Below are 25,032 nucleotides of genomic sequence, written 5' to 3' on the forward strand. Positions count from 1 at the left end.
AACACAACAAACTCAAATTATTTTTCATCATTGCAAATAAGTAAACGAACGAAACGTAACGTAAGACGGGCTTCGTTTGGATCATGTTTGGATGAATGATGAATGACAAATTGACAGCCGAATAAAAATTACGGCGTGGATTTATGGGTTAAAATTTTAGCAAACTGTCTGTTGCTTTTATTATGAACTAGTTACGAAAATGAGATTTTAATGCCTATATTGTATAGGGATTTTAGTAAAGATAACTTAAAGTTTTATTTCCTAAGATAATGACCGATATTTCAAAAGTTTTGGAGCAAAGTTTGTGCATATCATCGTTAGTAGCGCCGAGTGTTTCTCTTATTTTCATCGAGTTATAGCAGTGGTGGAAAACATTGAATGAAATGGTGCCATTAGTGCTTACTTTATTAAAACCGAAACATAGTTTCATTTGATCGAAAGTCGGAGCAGTTTTTGTTGTCAACATGTATCCAGCGCCGACGCGGCACCCGGCTGCCGCGGTAAGGGTTTGTGTTATTTTCTACCTTCATGATGCTTTATGTTTGTTTACTATCATATATGTCACTTTGCTTTTGCCCCTTATTTGGAGAATTTGACGAATTTGTTATTGTTGCTGTTTTTCTTTTGCAGGGACCACCACCTTCATCAGGCCCTATTAAGTTCACAGTAGCTGATACTTTAGAACGTATAAAAGAAGAATTTAACTTTTTACAAGCTCAATATCATAGGTAAGTGTTGCCAAAGCTGGTAAAAAGAAGAAATAAACAATAATCTCAGATATAAATCCATTTATAACAAAATGTTGTGAACCAACTACCACTGTATCAGTATTTAGTATCCTCTTAAGTTTTTACTTGCTTGCTGATAACTGTTTTCGTATATTCAGTGTATATATTTGATCATTTGCAAAATATACAAAACAATCCATATAAATGGGTATTACAAATGGGAAAGTGTGTCTATCTCTTACCTCTTCACGCTTAAACTGCTGAACTGATTTGGTCAAAATTTTGTATGGAGATAGTTTAGGCGCCGAGAAAGGACATAAGGTAGTTTTTGTTAATAATCATCATCATTCCATGCAGGCGAAGTCGCAGGCAGAATCTAGTAATGGAATATTTACTCAATTAAAAGATACATACCTAATGTAAACATGGTTCATTAAATACATTAATTTCTTAATATTTTTTCTCATTTTCAGTTTGAAATTAGAATGTGAAAAGCTAGCTAGTGAGAAGACAGAAATGCAGAGGCATTATGTTATGGTAAACATTTGTTTTTACAAACAATTACAATATAATATACATATATTTACAAGATCTTTTACTGATAATAATTGTTTTCTTTCAGTATTATGAAATGTCCTATGGCCTTAATGTAGAAATGCATAAACAGGTATGTCTGACTGTATGTTATTAGTTTTAAGTTTTTTACAACTATGTAGCGCTCTCATCATCATAGCATATACCTAGTTTATGCTAAATTAATTGCATTGTTATTAATAGTAGCACAATTTATACAACTCTTTTCTATATAAAGAGAATTAATATAGTTTTTTTATAAGTACAAATAATCACAGCCTTAAAATACATTGTTTCATTTTTGTTCAAGACGGAGATAGCAAAGAGATTGAGTGCTATAATAAGCCAGGTGGCACCATTCTTGGCTCAGGAACACCAGCAACAAGTAGCCTCAGCCGTCGAGAGAGCCAAGCAGGTCACTATGTCTGAACTTAACGCTATTATTGGGGTATGTTGTATTTTTTTAATTCCATACACCATAGAGCTCTTCCGGAAGTAGGTTTCATGCAAAGTAACATTGAATTCCAAATCTCTAATATGGAATAAAAAAAATAACAACCAGTGTTATGTTATAATTATAACATTATAATTTTTTATACAATTATGATTTTTTGCTTTCATAACTTTTGGCAAAGATTTAAGCTTCATAAATTATTTGACTGAGTACAATTACTTGTTAATTTAATATCTTGTAACATTAATTATTTTTAAGTATCAATTGTACTAAACCATATGCTTAAAATATAATTAATATTGTAGTACAACAATTGATATCAAACATTTATAAAAACCATTGCTGTAACATTTGAACGCTGCAAATTTTTATCACAAAAGTGCCTGCCCATGTACTTTACTTGGGAGGGACGTTCAAAAATCTGCTAGATTAATAGACACTGAGCATTACTTGTTGACATTCCACAGCAACAGCAACAACAAGGTCTACAACAGCTTCTTGTAAGTTCAGATCATCTCTGGTACATGTATTTACTATTTTGTGATTAACCTTTATTTCATTGTTCACTAGTGGAGTTTATTTAATCACTGCACTGCACTTCTTGTGTTGCTCATTTTGATGTTTTGTTCTAAATTAATCATGCTTATTTAGCATTAAAGCAGTTGGAGTAAGTATGCTTTCTCTAGAAATACAAGGTGAGTACAAGAGGTTAAGGCCTGTCTCCATATTGCGCGGCAAACTATCGAACATTGGCTCGCGAGGCAGCCGCGCGCAATGGATACCGGGTTGGCTCGTGAGCCAACTCGATCAAATCGCATTGGCTCGCGAGCCAACCCGGTATCCATTGCGCGCGGCTGAGTCGCGAGCCAATATATGTTCGATAGTTTGCCGCGCAATATGGAGACAGGCCTTTATATACAGTATGCAGTTCTACCATCATACCATGCACATTTTGCACCCCCGGAAAGTGCAATCACAGATTGAAATGTCTGTGATGTTTACCCTCCTTCTTGTATTTCTAGCCATAATTGTCTTATGGGGGTACTTGCCCCAACTAACTTTATGGTAGAATCTCTTCATCTGTAGTACTGTGTTGTGTTATTAACAATTCATAGGTATATACAAGGAATATCATTTTTGATAAAATTTCCAACAAGACAATAAATGGGTTTAGGTAGGTTTCAGTTTTGAGAATAATTCGTATTCACGAGTTTTCTTGGTCAGTTAGATTAGAGTTCCCACAGTTTGAACAAGACAACCAAATAAATTATATTTATAAGTAAAACAAGTATATCTATTAGGTAATAAGTTAAAAAATAGTTAAAATATAAAATAACAATAAAGCCATTTCTCCCGAACGAAATTACAATTGAATATTTTTTTATTTTATTTATAATATATCCCTAAGTTCGGTGGCCGTAAGGCATAGGCCTCCTCCAACTGTCACCATTGGGCTCTGTCTGCAGTCCTCCCTCATCCAGTATGGCCCCAGAGTCAGACGGATGTCATCTTTCCATCTTGTGATTGGATGTGCTTGCTTTCTAGTACAGCCTCTAGGGTACCATAGAGTAACCTGTTTGCTCCATTTTTCTATTGTTAAAATATACATAGGTATATTAATTTATACTCGAATACTTAGTGTATTTATTGTCTGGACTTTGCGTAGAAATATTTTTATATTCGCATGATTAACAATTTACTTCACACGTTATGTTTGTCTTCTATCCTGCACTTATCCATAAGAGTTTAGTTTTCTTCACAGATTTTTTTAAACAGCTAAGACGTATTTTTGAATCCAAAATCAACGAAATTTAACTCTGGCTCCGATTCCGCCTCGCTCGCACCGAGCATATTCGAATAAGGCGTCCTCTTTGCGGCTCGGCTCGGCTAGTCTGAAGTAATGTTTGTTTTCAGCAGCAGATGCACGCGGGCGCGGGGCTGCCGCACGGCGCGGGCGCGGGGCTGCTGGGCGCCGGCCTGCTGGCCTTCCCGGGCGCCGCGCCGCCGCCGCACCAGCCGCCGCAGCATAAGGTACTGCTAAGTGTAAGGCCTGAGTGGACGCTCGGAGCGGAGCGTTCGGCGGGGCGTGCAGCGTGGCGTCGGGCTCACAAGTAATTTGAGCAGCGTGCACTAAGACCGCTCCTAAACGTTTGCATTTGTTTAACATGCACGCCGCACGCCCAGCCCCGCTGCACGCCCAACTCGAGCGTCCACTCAGGCCTTACAGTTACAGACTAGTGCCTCTGTGACCTGTAGATATCGACGACTCCTGTGGCTCCGCCAATTCGAAAAAAAAAATCTAAAATCACAAAACTTCACAATGTTTATCGAGAATCGGTTGACAATAAGTCGCATTTGGTGCCTCCTAATAATGTGCGCGCGTTGGACGGTCTGCCATCAGAAGCTTAAACTTGACATTATTACTTCGCGCTAATAAACATACCTAACACTCCTATGCTAACTATGCTGTCCTCTAAAGTTTACACACGGTCCTTATAGTTATAGCCCTCGATAAATAATTCCATCTTCTACATCTATAATTTTTAGCTTTCCTTCTTAGCTTTTATCCAGGTCTCTCAGCTACTGTTTCGGAGCCTCGGGTTCGCAAAATTAACCTGTTCACTTTTAGTTTATGAAATGACAGGTTTCGCTTCTTACCTGCTTACAGGTACCTACTTTAGACATACAAAAACAAAAATTGTGATTTTTTACATAAATCCCTTGCCAACAGTTTTCTTTTTTTTTTGTTTTTTTTTAACATTTTTCTAATATACTTAACTCGTAATTTGTGCCGTAGGTGGAGCTTCCGCCGCCGGCGGACATAAAGCCACCTGTGCTGCCGGGCGCGCCGCCACTCTTAGCGGGGCCGCGCGAGACCGACCGCCTGCTCGACTCCAGGGTGCTGCCAAGGGTAAATTCTGAAGTACTGTGCAGTCTCAAGCACCAATTTTTTTTCCAATATGTAGATGGTTGAAAAATACTAAAACGCTTAGTCTTTTCATACTCTACAGGAAAGCAAACACTATTATCCACTCGACTAAGTCGTTCAGCGAATGAAATAATACCATAAAATGCAGCTGATAGTAAAATATTGTGTCATTATCTTGTTTGTTTTCAATTCATTTAAATACCTATAAGACCAGACTATCATAGGTAGGTACTTATGCCAATTTTTAGTCGTAACACCATGACTATGATGTAAGAGCATTTGGAGTAGTTACAATACTTACAATAAAACAACCAACTAGAGTATGTTATACATCAACATTACTATAGACAAAAGAAAAAATTCTATTCATTTATTTCAGCGGTCGGCAACCTTTTAGCAGCCAAGGGCCACATAATAGTTAACGAAGTTGACGCGCGCCGCACTTTGTTACTATTTATGACTTTATCAGACATCGTCGTTTGTCAATATTACATACAAAATGCGACTGTTGCCGACCGCTGATTTATTTAATCGTACGGCTACAAACTGGTCGCTTACTAACAAAATATTGGTGGAATTATAGACAGAAAATCTTCTACAATTGAGTACTATAACGTACGAACTTAAATTATTTATTTATTTATCGTATGGCTTCGTTACATGTCACGAACTTAAATTCACCAGCAAGACTCCGTATCCCCGCATGAACGCGAACAAATCTTCTACAATTGAGTACTATAACGTACGAACTTAAATTCACCAGCAAGACTCCGTATCCCCGCATGAACGCGAACAAATCTTCTACAATTGAGTACTATAACGTACGAACTTAAATTCACCAGCAAGACTCCGTATCCCCGCGTGAACGCGAACAAATCTTCTACAATTGAGTACTATAACGTACGAACTTAAATTCACCAGCAAGACTCCGTATCCCCGCATGAACGCGAACAAATCTTCTACAATTGAGTACTATAACGTACGAACTTAAATTCCCCAGCGGCACTCCGTGTCCCCGCACGAACGCGAACAGAAGTACCGCCCGCGCTCGCCGGCCGAGCCGGAGGCGCTCGACACGAAGCGACGGAAGGAGGAGAAGGTACACCATGTCTCTCTCTCTAGTGTATGTCGTGTCTTTTATACCGTCCGTTATTAGTTGCCTGCCGTGTGACCGTCAGTCAATAGCCTCGGGCCTTGCCGGTAAATGTACATTACAGTATACATTATGTTCAATGGAATCTGAACCTACCTACACTAGTGGCTCTGAGCTGAAGACCTCGCGATGTAAAAAAAAACTTTGTTGACTCATTATCACAACAAACTCACAATGGTCTTAAGGTGCCAATAAACCGTATTGCCACTTAAGTTCTTTATGCCAGTTTCCACCACTTCAAACTGCTGTTCCAAAAAAACGAAACGACAAAAATCTAACTACCGAACTTGCTCACAAAATTTCAGGAGAATTGGTTGAGAAATGCGAAAACACACAAGTAGCATTTCATTTATCTCGTTAAATTTCAAACAATATAATTTCATCCCAGTGAACAATAGGAACAGATTCAAATTTCCTTAGCAAAAATGTATTCTTAAGCGGCACGAAGATAGAGATAATACTCTTTTATACAATTTATTACAATAAACAACAAAAATGGTTACACATCAGGTAATTTTAAATGGACTATACAAGCTTGTTCAGTTGTTTGCACGGCGAAAATATAATACAGCTCAATTTTCCAACAAAAATGGTGTTTCTTTTTGTGCATAGGTACTTGCATTGTCATTGTAAAAAATATATTGACTTGGAACGCACAAAGTTTTAAAATTACATTTTGAGTTTTCGTCTTAGTTTATCGTTGGCACGTATTTTTTTTTCGCTAAAATATTTTAAAATTTTATATGGCTTTGATTCTTTCTGACAAAAACTGTTTATGTAGTTATATGTTTAACGTTTAATTTACTTGTTATAGGACAGTGATGCGGAGAAAAGTGATCAGGACTTAGTTGTTGATGTAGCCAATGAGGTAAATCGGGAGATGTTTTTTTTTTACATCAGCGTTTTACCGTCTGAGAATTGCAAAGTCAACCTTTATGAGCATTATTTTGCACGCTTTGAAGGCTATTTTTTTAATAATTTATAGGTTCTGCTACTATAAGGTCATAAAATTGTGTCCGAATGTGTTGGCAACTGTTAAAGGTTTGCATTTTGCATAGATGGCGCCATCATAGTTTGCCCCTGTCTCTAGTTTTGATCTATGAGATTTGGCTTAAAGGGCTGGAATCCACAGGTAATAAAATTCCAAAAAGAAAATAAGAATTTGACACAATTCTAGGGATTGACAGGGCAAGCTATGCCGGCGCCATCTGTTAAATACTTCGACCGGCCAACCCCATTGTATGGGAATGTGGGCCAAGTTCGAAGAAAAAGTCGTGCAAACCAACCTACCAAACTTTAGATGCATTTTAGTTTTACATACCTACAATGCTGAACTGTTGACGGTATTATTACCTATATGAATAATGCAGATGCATATTAGTATTGGAGCGATAATATAAAGATTGGCTATGTGCAGGAGGAGCGCGGGTCGCCCAGCGTGCGCGCCGAGGCGGAGCGCGCGGACAACGGCCCGCGCCCGCCCTCCCGGGGCTCTTCTTCCAGCCGCTCCACGCCCAAGAGCTCCAAGGACGTACGTTTCTACCTCTGTCTCATCTTGCAACATTACAGGTTCCATGTCATGTGTATTCCGATTTGTCCCCGACTCATGTATGGCGACGGTCACGTGGGGCGGAGACAAGTGGGAATACTCCTAAAGGAGCCCGGGAACCGACTTCGGTCAGAAGAATTGATCCAGCAAACTTTGAAGGAGATTTTATGATTTTGTCACAATCTAGTATGCCTCCGTGGCTTCGGCGACAGCAGATTGCTGCGTATCAGCAAGAAGGTTTGATAATCGGATCGGAATGAAAACTCAGTTCTTTTTTATTTCTTTCGTTATTTTTACGAACTATGTGATTCATGTTATACTTGAGCGGTTCTCAAACTTTTTTGGGAGACGGAACCCTTTTGGAAAGCAAAATATATGACGGAGCCCCAAATAAAAAAAATCGTTCGTCGAATTAATAGGCTAGATGACAAATTTTCATTTACGATATCAATCGATCAGGTTTGTTTTTAGGATCAAATGTCTATATGGGACCCATTGCAATAAAGCAATACAAAAGTCAGAAATGATAGTCAAAGTCTGACAACCGTACTTCACTCGCAAAACGCCCCTTAACAAAACGATAAGTGACCGTGACGTCAAGGTCACTGAGAGTCCATCTTGAAGTATGGACTGTATGGAAAAAACAACATAATTGCGTTTTTGTCGGTGAAATATTGCGTTTATGTACATATTATTATATTATATTATATTGTTTAATACACTAGCAGCTGAAAGCTGATGCGTGTATATCACTGCACTTGTTTTTTTAACGATTAATGTTCATTTTTTTTTTGTTTTAAGTGTTTGTCAAGTCTGTTTTTGAAACTGTTCACTGAAGGAGCACATATCACTAGTACAGTTGTAGTTGTTGTAGTATAGTTGCTATACAATCTTTTTTGATAAAATTTAAGGAATCGAATGGTATCATTACTTATTTCCTTCTTGGAAGTAAAAAAAAAACTTAAATTTTGGAACTTTCAGGTCCTGTATTTTTGTATTATTTCCATATATTATTTGAATATCCACATTATTGTGATAAATTGCTCATTTGCTATCTATTTCACTAGGTTTTGTTATAAAATTCAACATGTGTCATCATCCCTATTGTGGACCAGAGATATAGGCGAGCTGATTATTGATTTGTTTTCGCTGTTTCTCGCGGAACCCCCAAAGAGGCTTTGCGAGCCCTAGGGGTCCGCGGAGCACACTTTGAGAATGGCTCTACTTCACAACATAAGTTTTCCGATGGCAGGAGAAGCCGGGCACGCCAGGCGGCAAGCCGGCGCGGGCGGCGACGCCGACGGGCCGCTACGGCTTCCCGCCGCTGGCCGCCTACCGCCCGCCGCACCTCGACCACGCCCGCACCAACGGCCAGCCGCCGCACAAGCCGTGAGTGTTGCTCTCCGGCAGCCGCCGCGTACACACTTGATACGAAAACATTAAAACGATGACCAACATGGCGGCAACAAAAACTGGAGGGGTCGGCTACAATTGTCTTTGGATTGTCGTTAGCACTAGAGTTGCCCCGAATAGTGAATTTGGCCGAATACCGAATATTCGGGCTCTCTCTCGGCCGAATATCAAATATTCGGCATGATATGCGAACATTTTGAGTCACAATTATTATGAAAACTGTTTGCCATCAAAGCACAACGTTTGCTAAGATATGTTTGTTATGTTGAACAGAATTAATGAATGTAATTAGAGTCAATCAAATCAGTACCCATGATAAAAATAAAATATTTTGTAATCAACAAATGCTCAAAAACGTGCCTTCGTATTAACTACTTTCCAAGACTACATTTTAAATATTAAATATACCTAGTTTTTGCTTATTTTTTGTGTAATTTTTCTTTTTAGGTACGTGCAACACATATTCGGTATTCGGCCGAATAATAGGCAACTTTCGGCCGAATACCGAATATTCGGCAAAGTGGCCGAATAGGCCGAATACCGAATAGTTGACGAATATTCGTGGCATCTCTAGTTAGCACCACTTTTCTCCTTTGAACGTGAACTCTTGGCAATGTTATAAGAACAATAAGTTCTATAAATTGAAAACCTTTTTCCAAGATTAGAAGACTCATATTATTTTATCTGGTGAGCTATAGACTCTTAAAAGCTGACATTAGCTAACGGCTCTTCTGTATTCCAGGGCATACTCGTACCACACATGCGGCGGGCCGCTCCAACCTGTCCCCTTCCCCGCCGACGCACTCGTAGGCCCCGGCATCCCCCGCGGCGCGCGACAAGTCGCCGTACTACCCCACGGCGAAGTCGTCTGTGCTGTGGCATTGTCTGTGAATAATGGAACGAGACATGCGTATACGGGGGGAAAGGGATGCGTGAAGCTGTGGGACATATCGAATCCGGGCTCGCCTAATACCTTGGAGCCACTGTCGCAGTTAGATTGTTTGGTGAGTTGATCTAAAGCTTATACTTAAGACCAGTCCTACAGACTGAAAAGTCTGTCCGGGTTTGTCCCTCGGCGCGCGAATTTTCCCCGTTTTACCTTACGGCGAGATGTTGCGATGACTTAAAACTAGGGATGTACCGACTAGTCGCCGACTAGTCGGGAAAGCCGACTATCCGGCCACATTTGTAGTCGGCGATTAGTCGGCGACTAGTCGGCAAAAATGGCCGATTAGTCGGCACTTTATCAGTGAAAGAAAAACAGAAAAAAACGAAATCAACAGTCAATATTTACCATATGTTTTATGTGTATTTTACTAAAATACCTATTCAGGGTGCATACGAAAACTTTTGTTCATATAATTAAATAAAAAATAATAAATAAATATTAGGGGACATCTTACACATTATCAACCTAGCCCCAAACTAAGCAAAGCTTGTACTATGGGTGCTAGGCGACGATATTCATACTTATATAGATAAATACATACTTATATACATAGAAAACAGCCATGACCGTTTGATCGTTATCATATGTTGGTGGGCTGGTGTTTTCCTCTACAAGTCGATCTCAATTGATTCTCGTGTAATTTCATGTGCAAGTTCTATAGTTAATTTTCTTTTATTATTATTCAGTTTTTCTTTTTATGGTGGAGCCATGAGAAACTATTAAGGATGACTCACGTTAGACCGGGCTGTGCCCGGGTCGGAGCTTCCGGAGCTTACTTTTGTATGACATGACAGGCGATCACGAGCAGCACGTCATCGCCTGTCATGTCATAGACCACACAAAACGATGCGCCGGAAGCTCCGGGCCGGACACGGCCCGGCCTAACGTAAGTCATCCTTTAATGTTATTGCAAAATTTAGAGACTTAGTCAGGGCACGTTGCTCGTAAAGACGCTGACCACAGGGGATAGGTTCTTAACTGGCGACTACGTACGGGAAATAGAGCCTTGGAAATACCTCCTACATACAAGCTGTACTGACGGTCTGCTCAGAAAGAACTAAAGACAGAAATTGAACGAGGATTCTTTTGATAGGTCTTTGAACCTGTAGAGAACACCTTTTAGCCAAGCTAAATTATGATGAATAGCGCAACCAAAGGAGCAAAACTATTCTTTTCATCTGAACTTATACGAAACTAATGATCTGGCCGACTAGCCGACTAGTCGGCCGACTAATCGGCCATTCGAGCGCCGATTAGTCGGCTAGTCGGCTAGTCGGCCAAATCAATAGTCGGTACATCACTACTTAAAACCAAAATATTACTTTGCTCATCCGCGAAAATATAACGTGCATTGACTAGCACAGTGCTAACCCGCAGTGGCGGATTTGCAGTCTTTGCCGCCCTAGGCCCCAGGCCCTGTAGCCGCCCCCCTTTCTCAGCATCAGCACCCATCATATGGACTACATTTAGGTCAGGCAACAAAAAGGTATAGAGGGAAATGCTTGGGACACATTTTTAACTTAGTAACTTTGTTTGGACTCGTAGGCCCTTGAGCGGGCGGGGGGTAAGGGGTTTGAAGGTCCCATTTTTCGGTTTTTCGCTTATAATATCTCAGAAACTATGCGTCCTTGTGACATGATCATTATACAAAATGAAAGCTGATTAAATTTGCTACAAGTTTGATACAGTAGAGTTTTTCGACCGGTAAGTAGCATGTTTAGTTTTTAGGGTTCCGTACCCAAAAGGTAAAACGGGACCCTATTACTAAGACTTCGCCGTCCGTCCGTCCGTCTGTCTGTCACCACGCTGTATCTCACGAACCGTGATAGCTAGACAGTTGAAATTTTCACAGATGATGTATTTCTGTTGCCGCTATAACAAAAAATACTAAAAACAGAATAAAATAAAGATTTAAATGGGGCTCCCATACAACAAACGCGATTTTTGACCAAAGTTAAGCAACGTCGGGCGTGGTCAGTACTTGGATGGGTAACCGTTTTTTTTTTTGCTTATTTTCCTGTTTTTTTTTTCATTATGGTACGGAACCCTTCGTGCGCGAGTCCGACTCGCACTTTCCCGGTTTTTTGAGATATCCATTCTTGAACGTCTGTAATTTTGCAGTACATTTCCTACAATAATATTCACGGCGCTCACGAGGAAAGGAACCCGAAAGATTTTAACAGTTTATTGGGTAGTTTTATTTATTACTAATCATATTTAAAGACTAAAATGTCCTTTCAACTTTGACGTATGACTCCACACTCGCAAACTTCACGGTGATTTCGCAGTTTAGTTCGCGCCAAGATGGCTGAAAATCATCAGCTGATCGAGTTTAACTGTCATTTATCTACAGGGCCCTCTACACTCGTGCGCGAATCGCGGCGCGAAGCCGCGAACGCGAGTGTTGCGTCGATTACGAGATTGTTCACGCCTTCTTCTACGAACTAGCAAGACTCCACATTACACACTATTCTGGCTTGCTCCGCTGACGCGGGCCGAAAAACCGACTAAAAACGGGGAACAAGGCGCGAAGGCGTGAACAACCTTCGCGCCGCGATTCGCGCAAAAGTGTGGAGAGCCCTGTAGATAAATGACAGTTAAACTCGATCAGCTGATGCTTTTAGCCATCTTGGCGCGAACTAAACTGCGAAATCACCAAGATATCGAAAAACCTGACTGAGTAAAACTTGGAGAAAATTTAATCAGCTTTGATTTTGTATAATGATCATACCGTTAGAACGCATAGTTTCCGAGATATAAGTGAAAAATCGAAAAATGGGACCTTCAAACTCCCCTCTTCCCCCGGCCTTAGGGCTACTGCCGGGGACTTTTGATATGTTCACCTCCTAACTAGTTCAAACAAAGTTACGAAGTCAAAAATTGTGTTCCATGCATTTCCCTCTATGCCTTTTTTTGAGAATTCGTTGCCTGGCCTAATTTTGAGTTAGTTATCATCAGCGAATTTTTGGTCAGAATTTGCCGCCCCCAATATCTCGCCGCCCTAGGCCCGGGCCTACTGTGCCTTATGGGAAATCCGCCACTGCTAACCCGTTATACTTGTTGATGTGGATTTCCGCAAAGTAACGCCTGATTCTATTCATTGTTGCGATGACTGTCAATAATGAAACCAGACACGCATATAGGGAAAGAAAAGTATGTGAGTATGTGTAAATGTTGTGAGACATATTTAATCCAGGGTCATCTTTTACTTTTAGACCGCCTATTATGTAATGGTATGGGATTTAAAGATAATGGAATTTCTTTTTGTTACAGCAACGTGATAACTACATCCGTAGTGTGAAACTACTCCCCGATGGACGCACGCTTATAGTGGGAGGCGAAGCGTCAAACCTGTCAATTTGGGACTTGGGCTCCCCCACACCGCGAATGCGTGCCGAGCTAACGTCTTCTGCACCCGCGTGCTATGCGCTCGCCATCAGTCCGGACTCTAAGGTTACTGCCACTTTTCAATCAAATGTGCTCTCTCTATGCTCAAAAATAGCGCCCAAGTGCGAGTCGGACTCGCCCATGAAGGGTTCCGTAGCCCAGGTTTTTTCTATTTTTGTGTGAAAATCTTAATGCGGTTCACAGAGTACATCTACTTACCAAGTTTCAACAGTATAGTTCTTATAGTTTCGGAAAAAAGTGGCTGTGACATACGGACGGACAGACAGACAGACAGACAGACATGACGAATCCATAAGGGTTCCGTTTTCTGCCATTTGGCTGCGGAACCCTAAAAAGCATAGAGGAGAGTAGATAAAATAGATAGAGGAGTATGGCCGTACAAAACACCTATTAAACCAAACGGCCGATAACAGTAGGAAATCAGTGTGCTATGAAATTACAGTTTGTCTTAGCGATCCTACCTAAAGAATTAAACTAAATTATTTATTTCACAGGTGTGCTTCAGCTGTTGTTCAGACGGCAATATCGCTGTATGGGACCTTCATAATCAGACTTTAGTTAGACAATTTCAAGGTGCGTATTCTGTACAAATACCTCGTCACTGACCGATGTGAAATGTCGACTTGAATCGCGAATTTAGAAAATTCCGCGACGCAAAATCTGGTGATGGTTGCGTCCTGTTCATTCCAATGGATGCGGGCCAATAGGAAATTTATTATTGTAATGTAACCGATTACGGGTTGAAGGTCTGTGACCTACAAAGAATAACTTTTGATTCTGATGATATCCAAATGATTATTTTCTAAAATAAATATGTCGGTTGCAGGGCACACAGACGGCGCATCCTGCATCGACATCAGCGGCGACGGTTCCCGCCTATGGACCGGCGGGCTCGACAACACCGTCCGCTCGTGGGACCTCCGCGAGGGCCGCCAGCTGCACCAGCACGACTTCAACAGCCAGATCTTCTCGCTCGGCTACTGCCCATCGGGTACTTATCACTTATTAACATACGGCGCATCCTTATATGGACCGGCGGGCTCGACAACACCGTCCGCTCGTGGGACCTCCGTGAGGGCCGCCAGCTGCACCAGCACGACTTCAACAGCCAGATCTTCTCGCTCGGCTACTGCCCATCGGGTACTTATCACTTATTAACATACGGCGCATCCTTATATGGACCGGCGGGCTCGACAACACCGTCTGCTCGTGGGACCTCCGCGAGGGCCGCCAGCTGCACCAGCACGACTTCAACAGCCAGATCTTCTCGCTTGGCTACTGTCCCTCGGGTACTTATCACTTATTAACATACGGCGCATCCTTATATGGACCGGCGGGCTCGACAACACCGTCCGCTCGTGGGACCTCCGCGAGGGCCGCCAGCTGCACCAGCACGACTTCAACAGCCATATCTTCTCGCTCAGCTACTGCCCATCGGGTACTTATCACTTATTAACAGACGGCGCATCCTGCATCGACATCAGCGGCGACGGTTCCCGCCTATGGACCATTGGACCGGCGGGCTCGACAACACCGTCCGCTCGTGGGACCTCCGCGAGGGCCGCCAGCTGCACCAGCACGACTTCAACAGCCAGATCTTCTCGCTCGGCTACTGTCACTCGGGTACTTAAATATCACTTATTAAGCTTTGGTTTCCTAGGAAAGCGGTGCGTCATGTAGCGGACGCAAAAAGACGGCCGTCTTTACGGTGACGACATGTGGAAAGTTCCACGGCGTCATAACACACCGTCAGCCACCAACGTCAAACAAAACGTATCCAGGAGAGAAAATGGACTACCTTGATTTAGCTTTACCTAATAATTTATTTGGAGGATGAACTATCATCAGAAGAGGAAAATAATCGTAGTGCGGATGATCATTTATTCAAATCTCGTGGTACAGAAGGTGCATTTGAGATTTTAGTAGAAATGGCTTCAACGCTGTCTATATATATTTTAATGGATCACCGTAAGAGGACGCTTTTGTAAAAAAATCGTATCACCAAGCTACTGTCTTCCGATGAGTGCTTGATAGACGTGAATAAAAGACCCTGATCTCTGTCTGATTGCCTGATCGCGACATGCTTTAGCAAAAATCGATCACGTTTTTCCACGAGATCGAAAGGTTATCTACGTGTGGAAATAGAATTCCCGAAATATAACCAAGCAGATAATATAAAAACCACCTTCATTTTATATCTTTTGTAATTCCAGGATCGTGGTTAGCAGTGGGCATGGAGAACTCGCACGTAGAAGTCCTTCACGCGGGCAAGCCGGACCGCTACCAGCTGTTGTTGCACGAGTCGTGCGTGCTCGCGCTCAAGTTCGCGCACCAGGGCAAGTGGTTCGCGTCCACCGGCAAGGACAACCTGCTCAACGCGTGGCGAACGCCCTACGGCGCCAGCATATTCCAGGTACACTATAACTGCCCCTTCATAAACCATACACACACGAGTCATGCTCACGCTCAAGTTCGCGCACCAGGGCAAGTGGTTCGCGTCCACCGGCAAGGACAACCTGCTCAACGCGTGGCGAACGCCCTACGGCGCCAGCATATTCCAGGTACACTATAACTGCCCCTTCATAAACCATACACACACGAGTCATGCTCACGCTCAAGTTCGCGCACCAGGGCAAGTGGTTCGCGTCCACCGGCAAGGACAACCTGCTCAACGCGTGGCGAACGCCCTACGGCGCCAGCATATTCCAGGTACACTATAACTGCCCCTTCATAAACCATACACACACGAGTCATGCTCACGCTCAAGTTCGCGCACCAGGGCAAGTGGTTCGCGTCCACCGGCAAGGACAACCTGCTCAACGCGTGGCGAACGCCCTACGGCGCCAGCATATTCCAGGTACACTATAACTGCCCCTTCATAAACCATACACAGACGAGTCATGCTCACGCTCAAATTCGCGCACCAGGGCAAGTGGTTCGCGTCCACCGGCAAGGACAACCTGCTCAACGCGTGGCGGACGCCCTACGGCGCCAGCATATTCCAGGCACACTATAACTGCCCCTTCATAAACCATATTACGACGTCATACGACGATCAGTAAAACTGGACCGGTACAGTCGACGTCAAAGATATGTTTACACTTTTTGCCTTGTTACAAAGGAGTAAGGTGCAAAAGTGTAAACATATTTTTGACGTCGAATGTACCAGTCGACACACACGAGTCGTGCTCACGCTCAAGTTCGCGCATCAGGGCAAGTGGTTCGCGTCCATCGGCAAGGACAACCTGCTCAACGCGTGACGGCTGAGGTATAACCAACACAGTACCTGCCCCTTACTAAACCTTATTGGGACGAAATAAGACCTAAGATCAGTAAAGTGGTGCGCGTCTAACTTGCGGCATGGATAACTTACTCAACGCATGGCGTGACACCTTACGGGGCCAGCATATTCCAGGTACACATAATTGCCACTTCATAAACCGTTTTGCAACAAGAAAAGGCTTACTAGTAGTCAATGATTACTGTAGCAAGCACATTAACTTGGATCGTTGCCGCACACCGCTGCCGCCGCCGCCAGAACAGGTTCACTTAAGTCTATACATTTTGATCGAGACGCTCGAATCTACCGTTTACGCCGGCCCGCTAGCGACTTGATACAGCGGTCGCACTGCTGCCCGCGCCACCTATCGCGTGCGTTCAGTCCGAGGCCTTACGTCACTTCAGCTGGCTACTTCAGTCTGCGATCAAAATTACTTGTAACTAATTATTTGCCGAGAATGTATGTTTCTTATTCGTAATCCATTAAATTGGTTTGCATCACTAGAGTCTGTTCGGAAAGAGAAAAGTCGTGGAATGCATTGGGCCCAATACATTCCACGACTCTTCTCTTTCCGCACACTCTACAGATTTTAATTTATTTATATAACAAAATGTAACTTTTGTCCACAGTCAAAGGAGTCTTCATCGGTGCTCAGTTGTGATATATCAGCGGACGACAAGTTCATAGTGACAGGCTCGGGTGACAAGAAAGCCACCGTTTACGAAGTCTTGTACTGAACACCAACTGATCTACATTAGGTACAATCACCCACACTGTTAACTGTACATCGGTGGACCTTATGCCTTTTGTAATAAGGTCCACCGATGTACAGGTACGAGTGTTGCTGTGTACATTGTATATGTTGTCCTGCACAGGTTGTTGTTTTGAAGTATACAGTCGAAAAAAATCATCAGTGCCGGTTGTGATAAATTGGTATGGACTCGATATGTCTTCATGTAGACATTCGTGAAAATTTCCACGCAAACAAATTTTATTGATACCATTTTAATTTAACCCTTTGAACTCCACGCCGGTCATGTGTGGCGCGTCATTGTAAACTTTGACTAAATGCACGAAGGTTGATATTGGGCTGTAAAGTCTATTTTTTCTTTCCGTAGACTAAAATGACATTTCATGTGTTGCTAGTTTTTTACGTCTTATAAATAGTGATGTGCTACAACCGGTACTAACCGAAAATAAACTATTGGGAGGTACTTATATTTGTTGATGAAGTGTCTGTAACACAATGAATGGATAGTCCGTGACGTGCTAAAAGGGGACACTAGGAGAGGTATTAAAAAGGGTGAAATAGTGTAGGTAAAAATGCCACCATTTTGAGGTATTTGGAAATTTTGTATCCAGGTCTAAACACAATATTTCTAATATTTTAAACCGATTTGACGTTGCGTGAGGTTGGCTAAGCGGGCGAGGTGTTCAAAATTACCTTGACACGCTCTCATTCTCTTAACAATAAAGTCGCGTCAAGATCATTTTGAACACCTGGCCCGCTTAGCAACTTCTGCTCCTGACTGTACTGCATTGGCGGCTAGCTTGTGATTTAGTATAAAGCTGTAAAAGTACTAAAACGCATGGAACATCTGAGGTGGATCGTAATCTACGCTAATTTGTCAACATAGTTATTTGTAAAAAAAATAGCAATGGGTAAACATTGCCAATGAAATCAATTCCGAGCACCTCCATTATTTGAATTTGGTCCTAAAAATTATTAACTAAATATTTTTTCTAAAAATACAGTGTATCTTTATTATGCTGGTCGTAATTTGCGGTTTTTGAACGCGTCACAGAGGGTTTATGATATGTATGTAGATAAAACTACATTATTAGGCATTAAAACACTCGTGTGATCCTATTATGAAACTCACTTTGTTCGTTTCATAAACCCACATTCATATTTTAATGCCTTCCATAATGTAGCAATCACATAAACTACTATAGACCTTGCTAATTGCTAATCCTTGACTTCGTAATAAACCCGTTTTCACTGTCTTGAAATGGCTAATGGCTCCTCTACAAGTCTACACGATGGACCAGCGCCGGCCACTCCAAGGGACGCATTTATGCGTTAGAGGGAGCAAGTGATATTGCTATCTCATTCTACCGCATGGCTGCGTCCCTTGGAGTGGCCGGCGCTGGCCCATCGTGTAGAGGAGCCATAAGATCTGTCAAATCGAGATTGTGATATTATTTTCACTCACGTGAGTTTTAACGAGGAACCTATTTGTGTTGTATGTACTGAGAGACTGAACGCTGATGAGAATTTTAAGATCGCCGTAACTATGAATCTAAAATTTGAATAGATAGATCAAATTTTATTTTCAATATTTCTTACCAAACAACTGAAATAATCGAAAAACCTATTTACTAATTTTATATTCAACAAAACTTCACTGTTTATCGAAAACTAGTTTTTTTATAGAAATCTAAAATTGTGTATCAAGCTGACGGACTTTGACAGCGACGTAATTATGTTTACTTTTTCCTATGAGAATATATAATAAATTTCAATGATTATTTTACAAAAGACTAAGCAGTATGTATGACTTACTTTATTGCATTTATTTAATTCTTGTAAAAATACTATGAATATGATAAATTTTAGTTTAAAATACGATCAGTTATCATTGTCACGCATATCACTCTTATATATGCGAGTATAGTAAACGCTTATATGTTAAACCACGGGTTAGGAATCTACACTCACTTCTATTGTATAAAATGTTACTGTTAGCGAATTTCGCTAATAATAAAATTTAAGGCTAAGCGTAGTTTTTAAAGTAACTATTAGATGAATGTTGCACGGTTACGGATATTTTAGTGTTATTGTATATTTTTATAATAAAATTAAATACCATTTATTACTTTTTAAGTTCAATCTAACGCAGTTGTATAAAAACGTCAAAAATATGTACTATTATAACGAACAAAGTAAATTGGCTCTAATAAGACCCATAAAATTACAATACATACTAGAACGAAAAATGGACTAATCCAAATTTCATTTTGCGAAATAATCGTTTCCTGAGTTTTCCCGGGTACATATTTAGTGCATAATTGTTTCCATCGTATTTTCTCGGAAATGTTCGTATTTGTCATGCTACTTCAGTCTTTTGTACCGACACTGACTGAAATAACAAGACACGTTCGTAAGTTTCTGTGAAAATACGATGGAATATATTTATGCACTACATCGGTACATGGGTATTTATAAAAGGCTGCTATTTAACTGATCACCAGATTTAGTAAAATTTAATACCAAAAAAATATATTTTACCACCCTAAAATAATGAATGATCACCAAAATTATAACACCATTTTAATGTGATATGATTACCAATTTTATTACATTTTACTATCCTTTTAAAGGAAATGACGCCAAACTAATCATTATTAACCCAAAAATAGTAAATGATTACCAAATTTTAAATCCCATTTTAATGTGAAATGATAACCAAATTTTTACATCTTGCTATCCTATTAAAGAAAATGACACTAAAATAATCATTGTAAACCCAAAAATAGTAAATGACCACCAAAATTAGAACTCCATTTTAATGTAAAATTATAACCAAATTTTTAAATCTTGATATCATATTAAAGCAAATGACTCCAAAATAATCATTCTAAACCCAAAAATAGTAAATGACCACCAAAATTGTAACCACATTTTAATTAAAAATGTGCAAATATTTAATATAATTATCGTTATCCTATTAAATTAATTAATCCACTTCGTCACCTTTTTCTAGTAGCATTTTATTTCCGTAACAGTCGCAGTTCTAACCTAACCTAACCCACTTTTCTAGTAGCATTTCGTTTCTGTAAGGGTCGCAGTTCAAACCTAACCTAACCTAACCCACTTTTCTAGTAGCATTTCTTTTCTGCAAGGTTCGCAGTTCAAACCTAACCTAACCCACTTTTCTAGTACCATTTCGTTTCAGTATGGGTCGCAGTTCAAACCTAACCTAACCCACTTTTCTAGTAGCATTTTTTTTCTGTAAGGGTCGCAGTTCAAACCTAACCTAACCCACTTTTCTAGTAGCATTTCTTTTCTGTAAGGGTCGCAGTTCAAACCTAACCTAACCCACATTTCTAGTAGCATTTCTTTTCTGTAAGGGTCGCAGTTCAAACCAAACCTATCCCACTTTTCTAGTAGCATTTCTTTTCTGTAAAGGTCGCAGTTCAAACCTAACCCACTTTTCTAGTAGCATTTCTTTTCTGTAAGGGTCGTAGTTCAAACCTAACCTAACCCATTTTTCTAGTAGCATTTGGTTTCTGTAAGGGTCGCAGTTCAAACCTAACCTAACCCACTTTTCTGATAGCAGTTTGGTCCTGTATGGGGCGCAGTTCAAACCTAACCTAACCCACTTTTCAAGTAGCATTTCGTTTCTAGAAGAATGATTATTTTGGAGTCATTTGCTTTAATAGGATAGCAAACCTAACCCACTTTTCTAGTAGCATTTCGTTTCTGTATGGGTAACAGTTGAAACTTAACCTAGCCCACTTTTTTAGTAGCATTTCGGTTCTGTGAGGATCGCAGTTCTAACCTAACCTAACCCACTTTTATAGTAGCATTTCGTTTCTGTAAAGGTCGCAGTTCAAACCTAACCTACTTTTCTAGTACCATTTCGTTTCTGTATGGGTCGCAGTGCTAACCTAACCCACTTAACTGATAGCAGTTTGACTTACTTGTCTAGTAGCATAACGAAATGCTACTAGAAAAGTAGATTAGGTAAGGTAGGTATGCGGTGCGGGGTACGGGAGGTTGAGCGGGAGGGGCTAGTAATTTTGGCATCAGTTTACTTTATTTGGTAATATGTATACATTTTTTGGTAGGTAATCATAGTGGTTTATTTAGGTGAAAATATCGCATTAATTTGGTCTTCAATATTTGGTGATCATTAATGATTTTTGGTGATCATTCAATATATTTGGTATTTGAATACAATTTGAAGTGCAGTCGTAATTAAAATGGTGGTACTTTTGTATTTTTAGGCCTTATTTTTTTGGTGTTCAGTAATTTTTTTTGGTAAGAATGATTTTTTTATTTAGGGTACCAAAGTATTTTTTGGTGGTCATTATATTTGTAGCCTTTATAAAATTGAGAACATATATAAAATACTCCATATGAAATAGTTATTTTCGATACAAGTGCGGAAAAGAGGAAAATCAAAGGGAGTGTTTTAAATCGACACGAGTTGGGAATTACCTTTTCGCACTAGTGCGGGAAAATAGGACCATATGCTCTGTAAACAATATTTCATATCCTTTCTAGTGGCGACATTTCAAAAGAAAAAGATAAAGAAAGTTATTTTTGGTTAGGTTAGGTTAGTTTTTGTACGTTTTTGCACAGCTGCGTTTCATTAGGTAAAATATTTCAACGTCCATTTCTTACTTGTATTTATTACGGATTTAGATATTTAGTTTGAAACGAGGGTATATGTATTCCAGACTGAAATAATTTTCTACATTTTCTATGTTTATTTTCGTAAGTGTTGTTTCTTAATACCAGTATAGATATTTGTGTAGATACATATAATAATACTTTGACCTGAATATTTCAGGATATATTTTTCTTCATCTTGCCTTTAAGAAGTTAAATGCAACCTTTGAAATGGAATGTTAAAGAACTCTATTATAAAGCAAATTTTTAACTGTTTTAATTTAGATACCCATTAATATTAAATTGGGGTTACAGTCCGCCAGAAGACTTAAGAGATTGCAAAATATATTTGATCTGTTGTATTTGAGTTTGAGCTCTGGTGGCCTAGCGGTAAGAGCGTGCGACTTTCAATCCGGACGTCGCGGGTTCAAACCCCGGCTCGTACCAATGAGTTTTTCGGAACCATATTGATATTTACCAATCCCTTTTCGGTGAAGGAAAACATCGCGAGGAAACCGGACTAATCCCAGTAAGATCTAGTTTACTCTCTGGGCTGGAAAGTCAGATGGCAATTGCTTTCGTAAAACCTATTAGTACCTACGCCAATTCTTGGGATTAGTTACCAAGCGGACCCCAGGCTCCCACGAGCAGTGGCAAAGTGCCGGGATAACGCGAGGAAGATGATAATGTATTTTTAGTTAAAGGTGCGTTCAAATCTAGCGAATGAACCTCGAGTGCGCAAGTTTTCTATAGATTACGTTATTTATGGGAGCACTAATACGACGTGCAACCTGAAGCAAACATTCGCTAGATCTGAACACACTATGGTTGACCTTTTTTGATCGCTATTAAAGTACTAATAGACGTACGTACCGTACTGAACCACGATCTTAGTTTGCTCCGTATATCTCTTTCTATACTCTGTATCTTTAGGTATTTAAATAAAAGTAAACAAAATCTACCCACAAATGGCTCCTTAAGCCAGTTGAGGGTAGATGAAAACATTACATGATCAAATAATGTAGGTTAAAGTCAAGTCGTACAGTGACTGATCAACGCGGTTTTGTATTTGGTTGGTTAACCAATAAATGTTATAACTACCCGAAAATTTACAAATTGTTTGTGTACTTTTATTTAAATACCTAAAGATACAGACTATAGCTCTTACTCTAACCCATAGCTGCGTCCTTATCGGACGTACGGCGAACCAAAGTCCACTCGATCGAACATGCCTCGGATCGCACAAAAGTCGTAGTTCGGTACGTACGTTTATTAAGAACCCTTAGTCCTGTACAAAACATCTATACCCACAAGAGAGTAAACTATACTACATGTGGTCAGAACATCTACGAGTATAAGTATATTGTAGATTTTAGAGTGACATTGAAAGGGTTAATACAATTATACAACTGCAAAAATAATGCAAGATGAATCACAACATACTTATGCAAATTTCGTTATAATTTAACAGGTTGGATTGCCTCCTTATTCAAAATAGCTGTTAAAAATACAGTGAAATCCTACTTCGGGTAGGTAATATTCCTAGAAGTTGTGTAACTTATTTTTAAGTACAAGAAAATAGTTCCTTATTATGAGTTTTATAATTGATTTATTTGAAACCTTAGGTTCCATGAAGTATTGAATATTAAAATTAAATAAAAAATAAGGTCTGAATTACGTAATTAATTTTGGTTGTATATTTTACTTTAATACATACTTAGCTACTTTGTACTTAAATATATTCGCTTTTATAAATCAATGTAGCATTCTATGATCTGCAAATGTGATAGATTTTATGTCCATAAATGCATTTGGTTAGTGTTCCACTGATTATCATTTGAGTGAGAATCAATTGTTATTTATATGAACTGGATTGTATTCTTGTATTATATTTATTTGGATAAAATAATGATGTTTGATTTACTCTAAGGCGAAGAACCCACGTAGCGGCGTGGTACCGCTGCGATGTGCGGCCCGGCGATGGCGCGGCGTGATATTTTGTATCGCCACGCCGCTAAATGGGTTCTTCGCCTAATCCCATTCCGTGTACCAATCAGATCCTACTTCTGAAAACAAAATGCCAGCTAAGATCAGCCGCTCCGTGTTAATATTTATTATCCGTAGAGTCGTACCACGCTAATTGTTTGTTAACTAGGTCAGAGAAATAAGTAAGCATTGCTCAACAATTTACAACTAATATTACAATTACAAGTTGAAGCAATAGTTATTTGTTTTACAAGGGGGCAAAGTTGTTGTTTAACCGCTCGTGCTAATATTGATACCCGAGAAAGCGAAAGATTCCAAAATTGAACCACGAGCGTAGCGAGTGGTTCGAAACATGGAATCTTGAGCGTTGCGAGGGTTTCAAAGCACGAAGGTTAAACAAAATTTGCCCCCGAGTGAAACACAAAAATTTTCACCACACCAACCCGAAGCAAATATTAAATGTAAAATATCAAACAAAATCAAACCAAATCAAATCCAAATGAATGTTATTAAATATTTATCATCCAAAATCATCATTTAAAAGTCAATTCTACCAGCAAACAATAAGAAAACAACTCAAAATTTGCATTTGATTACTTTGCCTCACATGTGAATAAAATGCAACTTTGCTATCAGTTTTTGAAGTGCAAAGTAAGCCTTTCCGAGCTGGTGTGGTGAAAATAATATAATACTATCACTAGGGGCAAGGGAGTGGAAGCCTTTTTTGTTCGTCGCGACATCTATTGTCGAGTAGAAGTACAGTAAATCCGCTACTTGACGCTAGATGTCGACTACGAAAATAATAAGCGTTTTGGTAAGAAAACTGATGTATGGAGTGAGCAGAGCTTACATATTTCTCTATAGCCTGCTCAAACACGTGTGCAAATCGCGGCGCGAAGCCGCGAACGCGAATGTGTAGCGGGCTTATGACAGTTATGACTAGACGGAAAAGGAACAATCGGGCCAAGCGAGTCACAGTTCTTGGGTGGGTTTAATGCTCTCGTTTAAACCGTTTTCTCTAGTTTCCTATAATCAGCTGTCATGCTCGGTGATATGCTTCAATTTTGATTGGCAAAAAGTGACTACTGTGCTCAGAGGCATTCAGAGGGCAACTGTGCTGCCCTCTACCAGTTTACGCAAGCTCCCGATCAATTATATTCTTTGCTCCCGATTAAGACATCCTACTGCCAACTACGATACTTACTACGA

The 25,032-nt window shown here is 40.2% G+C and overlaps 1 protein-coding gene across 1 annotated transcript; it reads left to right on the forward strand.

Moving 5' to 3' along the window:
- Positions 1–464: 464 nt before the first annotated feature.
- Positions 465–17,403, forward strand: LOC134798811 (protein groucho-like). The gene is made up of 18 exons (XM_063771198.1): positions 465–506; positions 631–728; positions 1,202–1,265; positions 1,351–1,395; positions 1,612–1,749; positions 2,223–2,255; positions 3,670–3,786; positions 4,553–4,666; positions 5,685–5,807; positions 6,652–6,705; positions 7,255–7,368; positions 8,639–8,775; positions 9,542–9,803; positions 13,022–13,201; positions 13,651–13,729; positions 13,983–14,147; positions 15,370–15,569; positions 17,066–17,403. The coding sequence occupies exons 1-18, from the start codon at positions 465–467 to the stop codon at positions 17,171–17,173; spliced, it is 2,073 nt and encodes a 690-aa protein (XP_063627268.1). The 3' UTR covers positions 17,174–17,403.
- Positions 17,404–25,032: the final 7,629 nt, after the last annotated feature.

The sequence above is a fragment of the Cydia splendana genome, chromosome 17, assembly GCF_910591565.1.
Source record: "Cydia splendana chromosome 17, ilCydSple1.2, whole genome shotgun sequence".
Lineage (NCBI taxonomy): Eukaryota > Metazoa > Arthropoda > Insecta > Lepidoptera > Tortricidae > Cydia > Cydia splendana.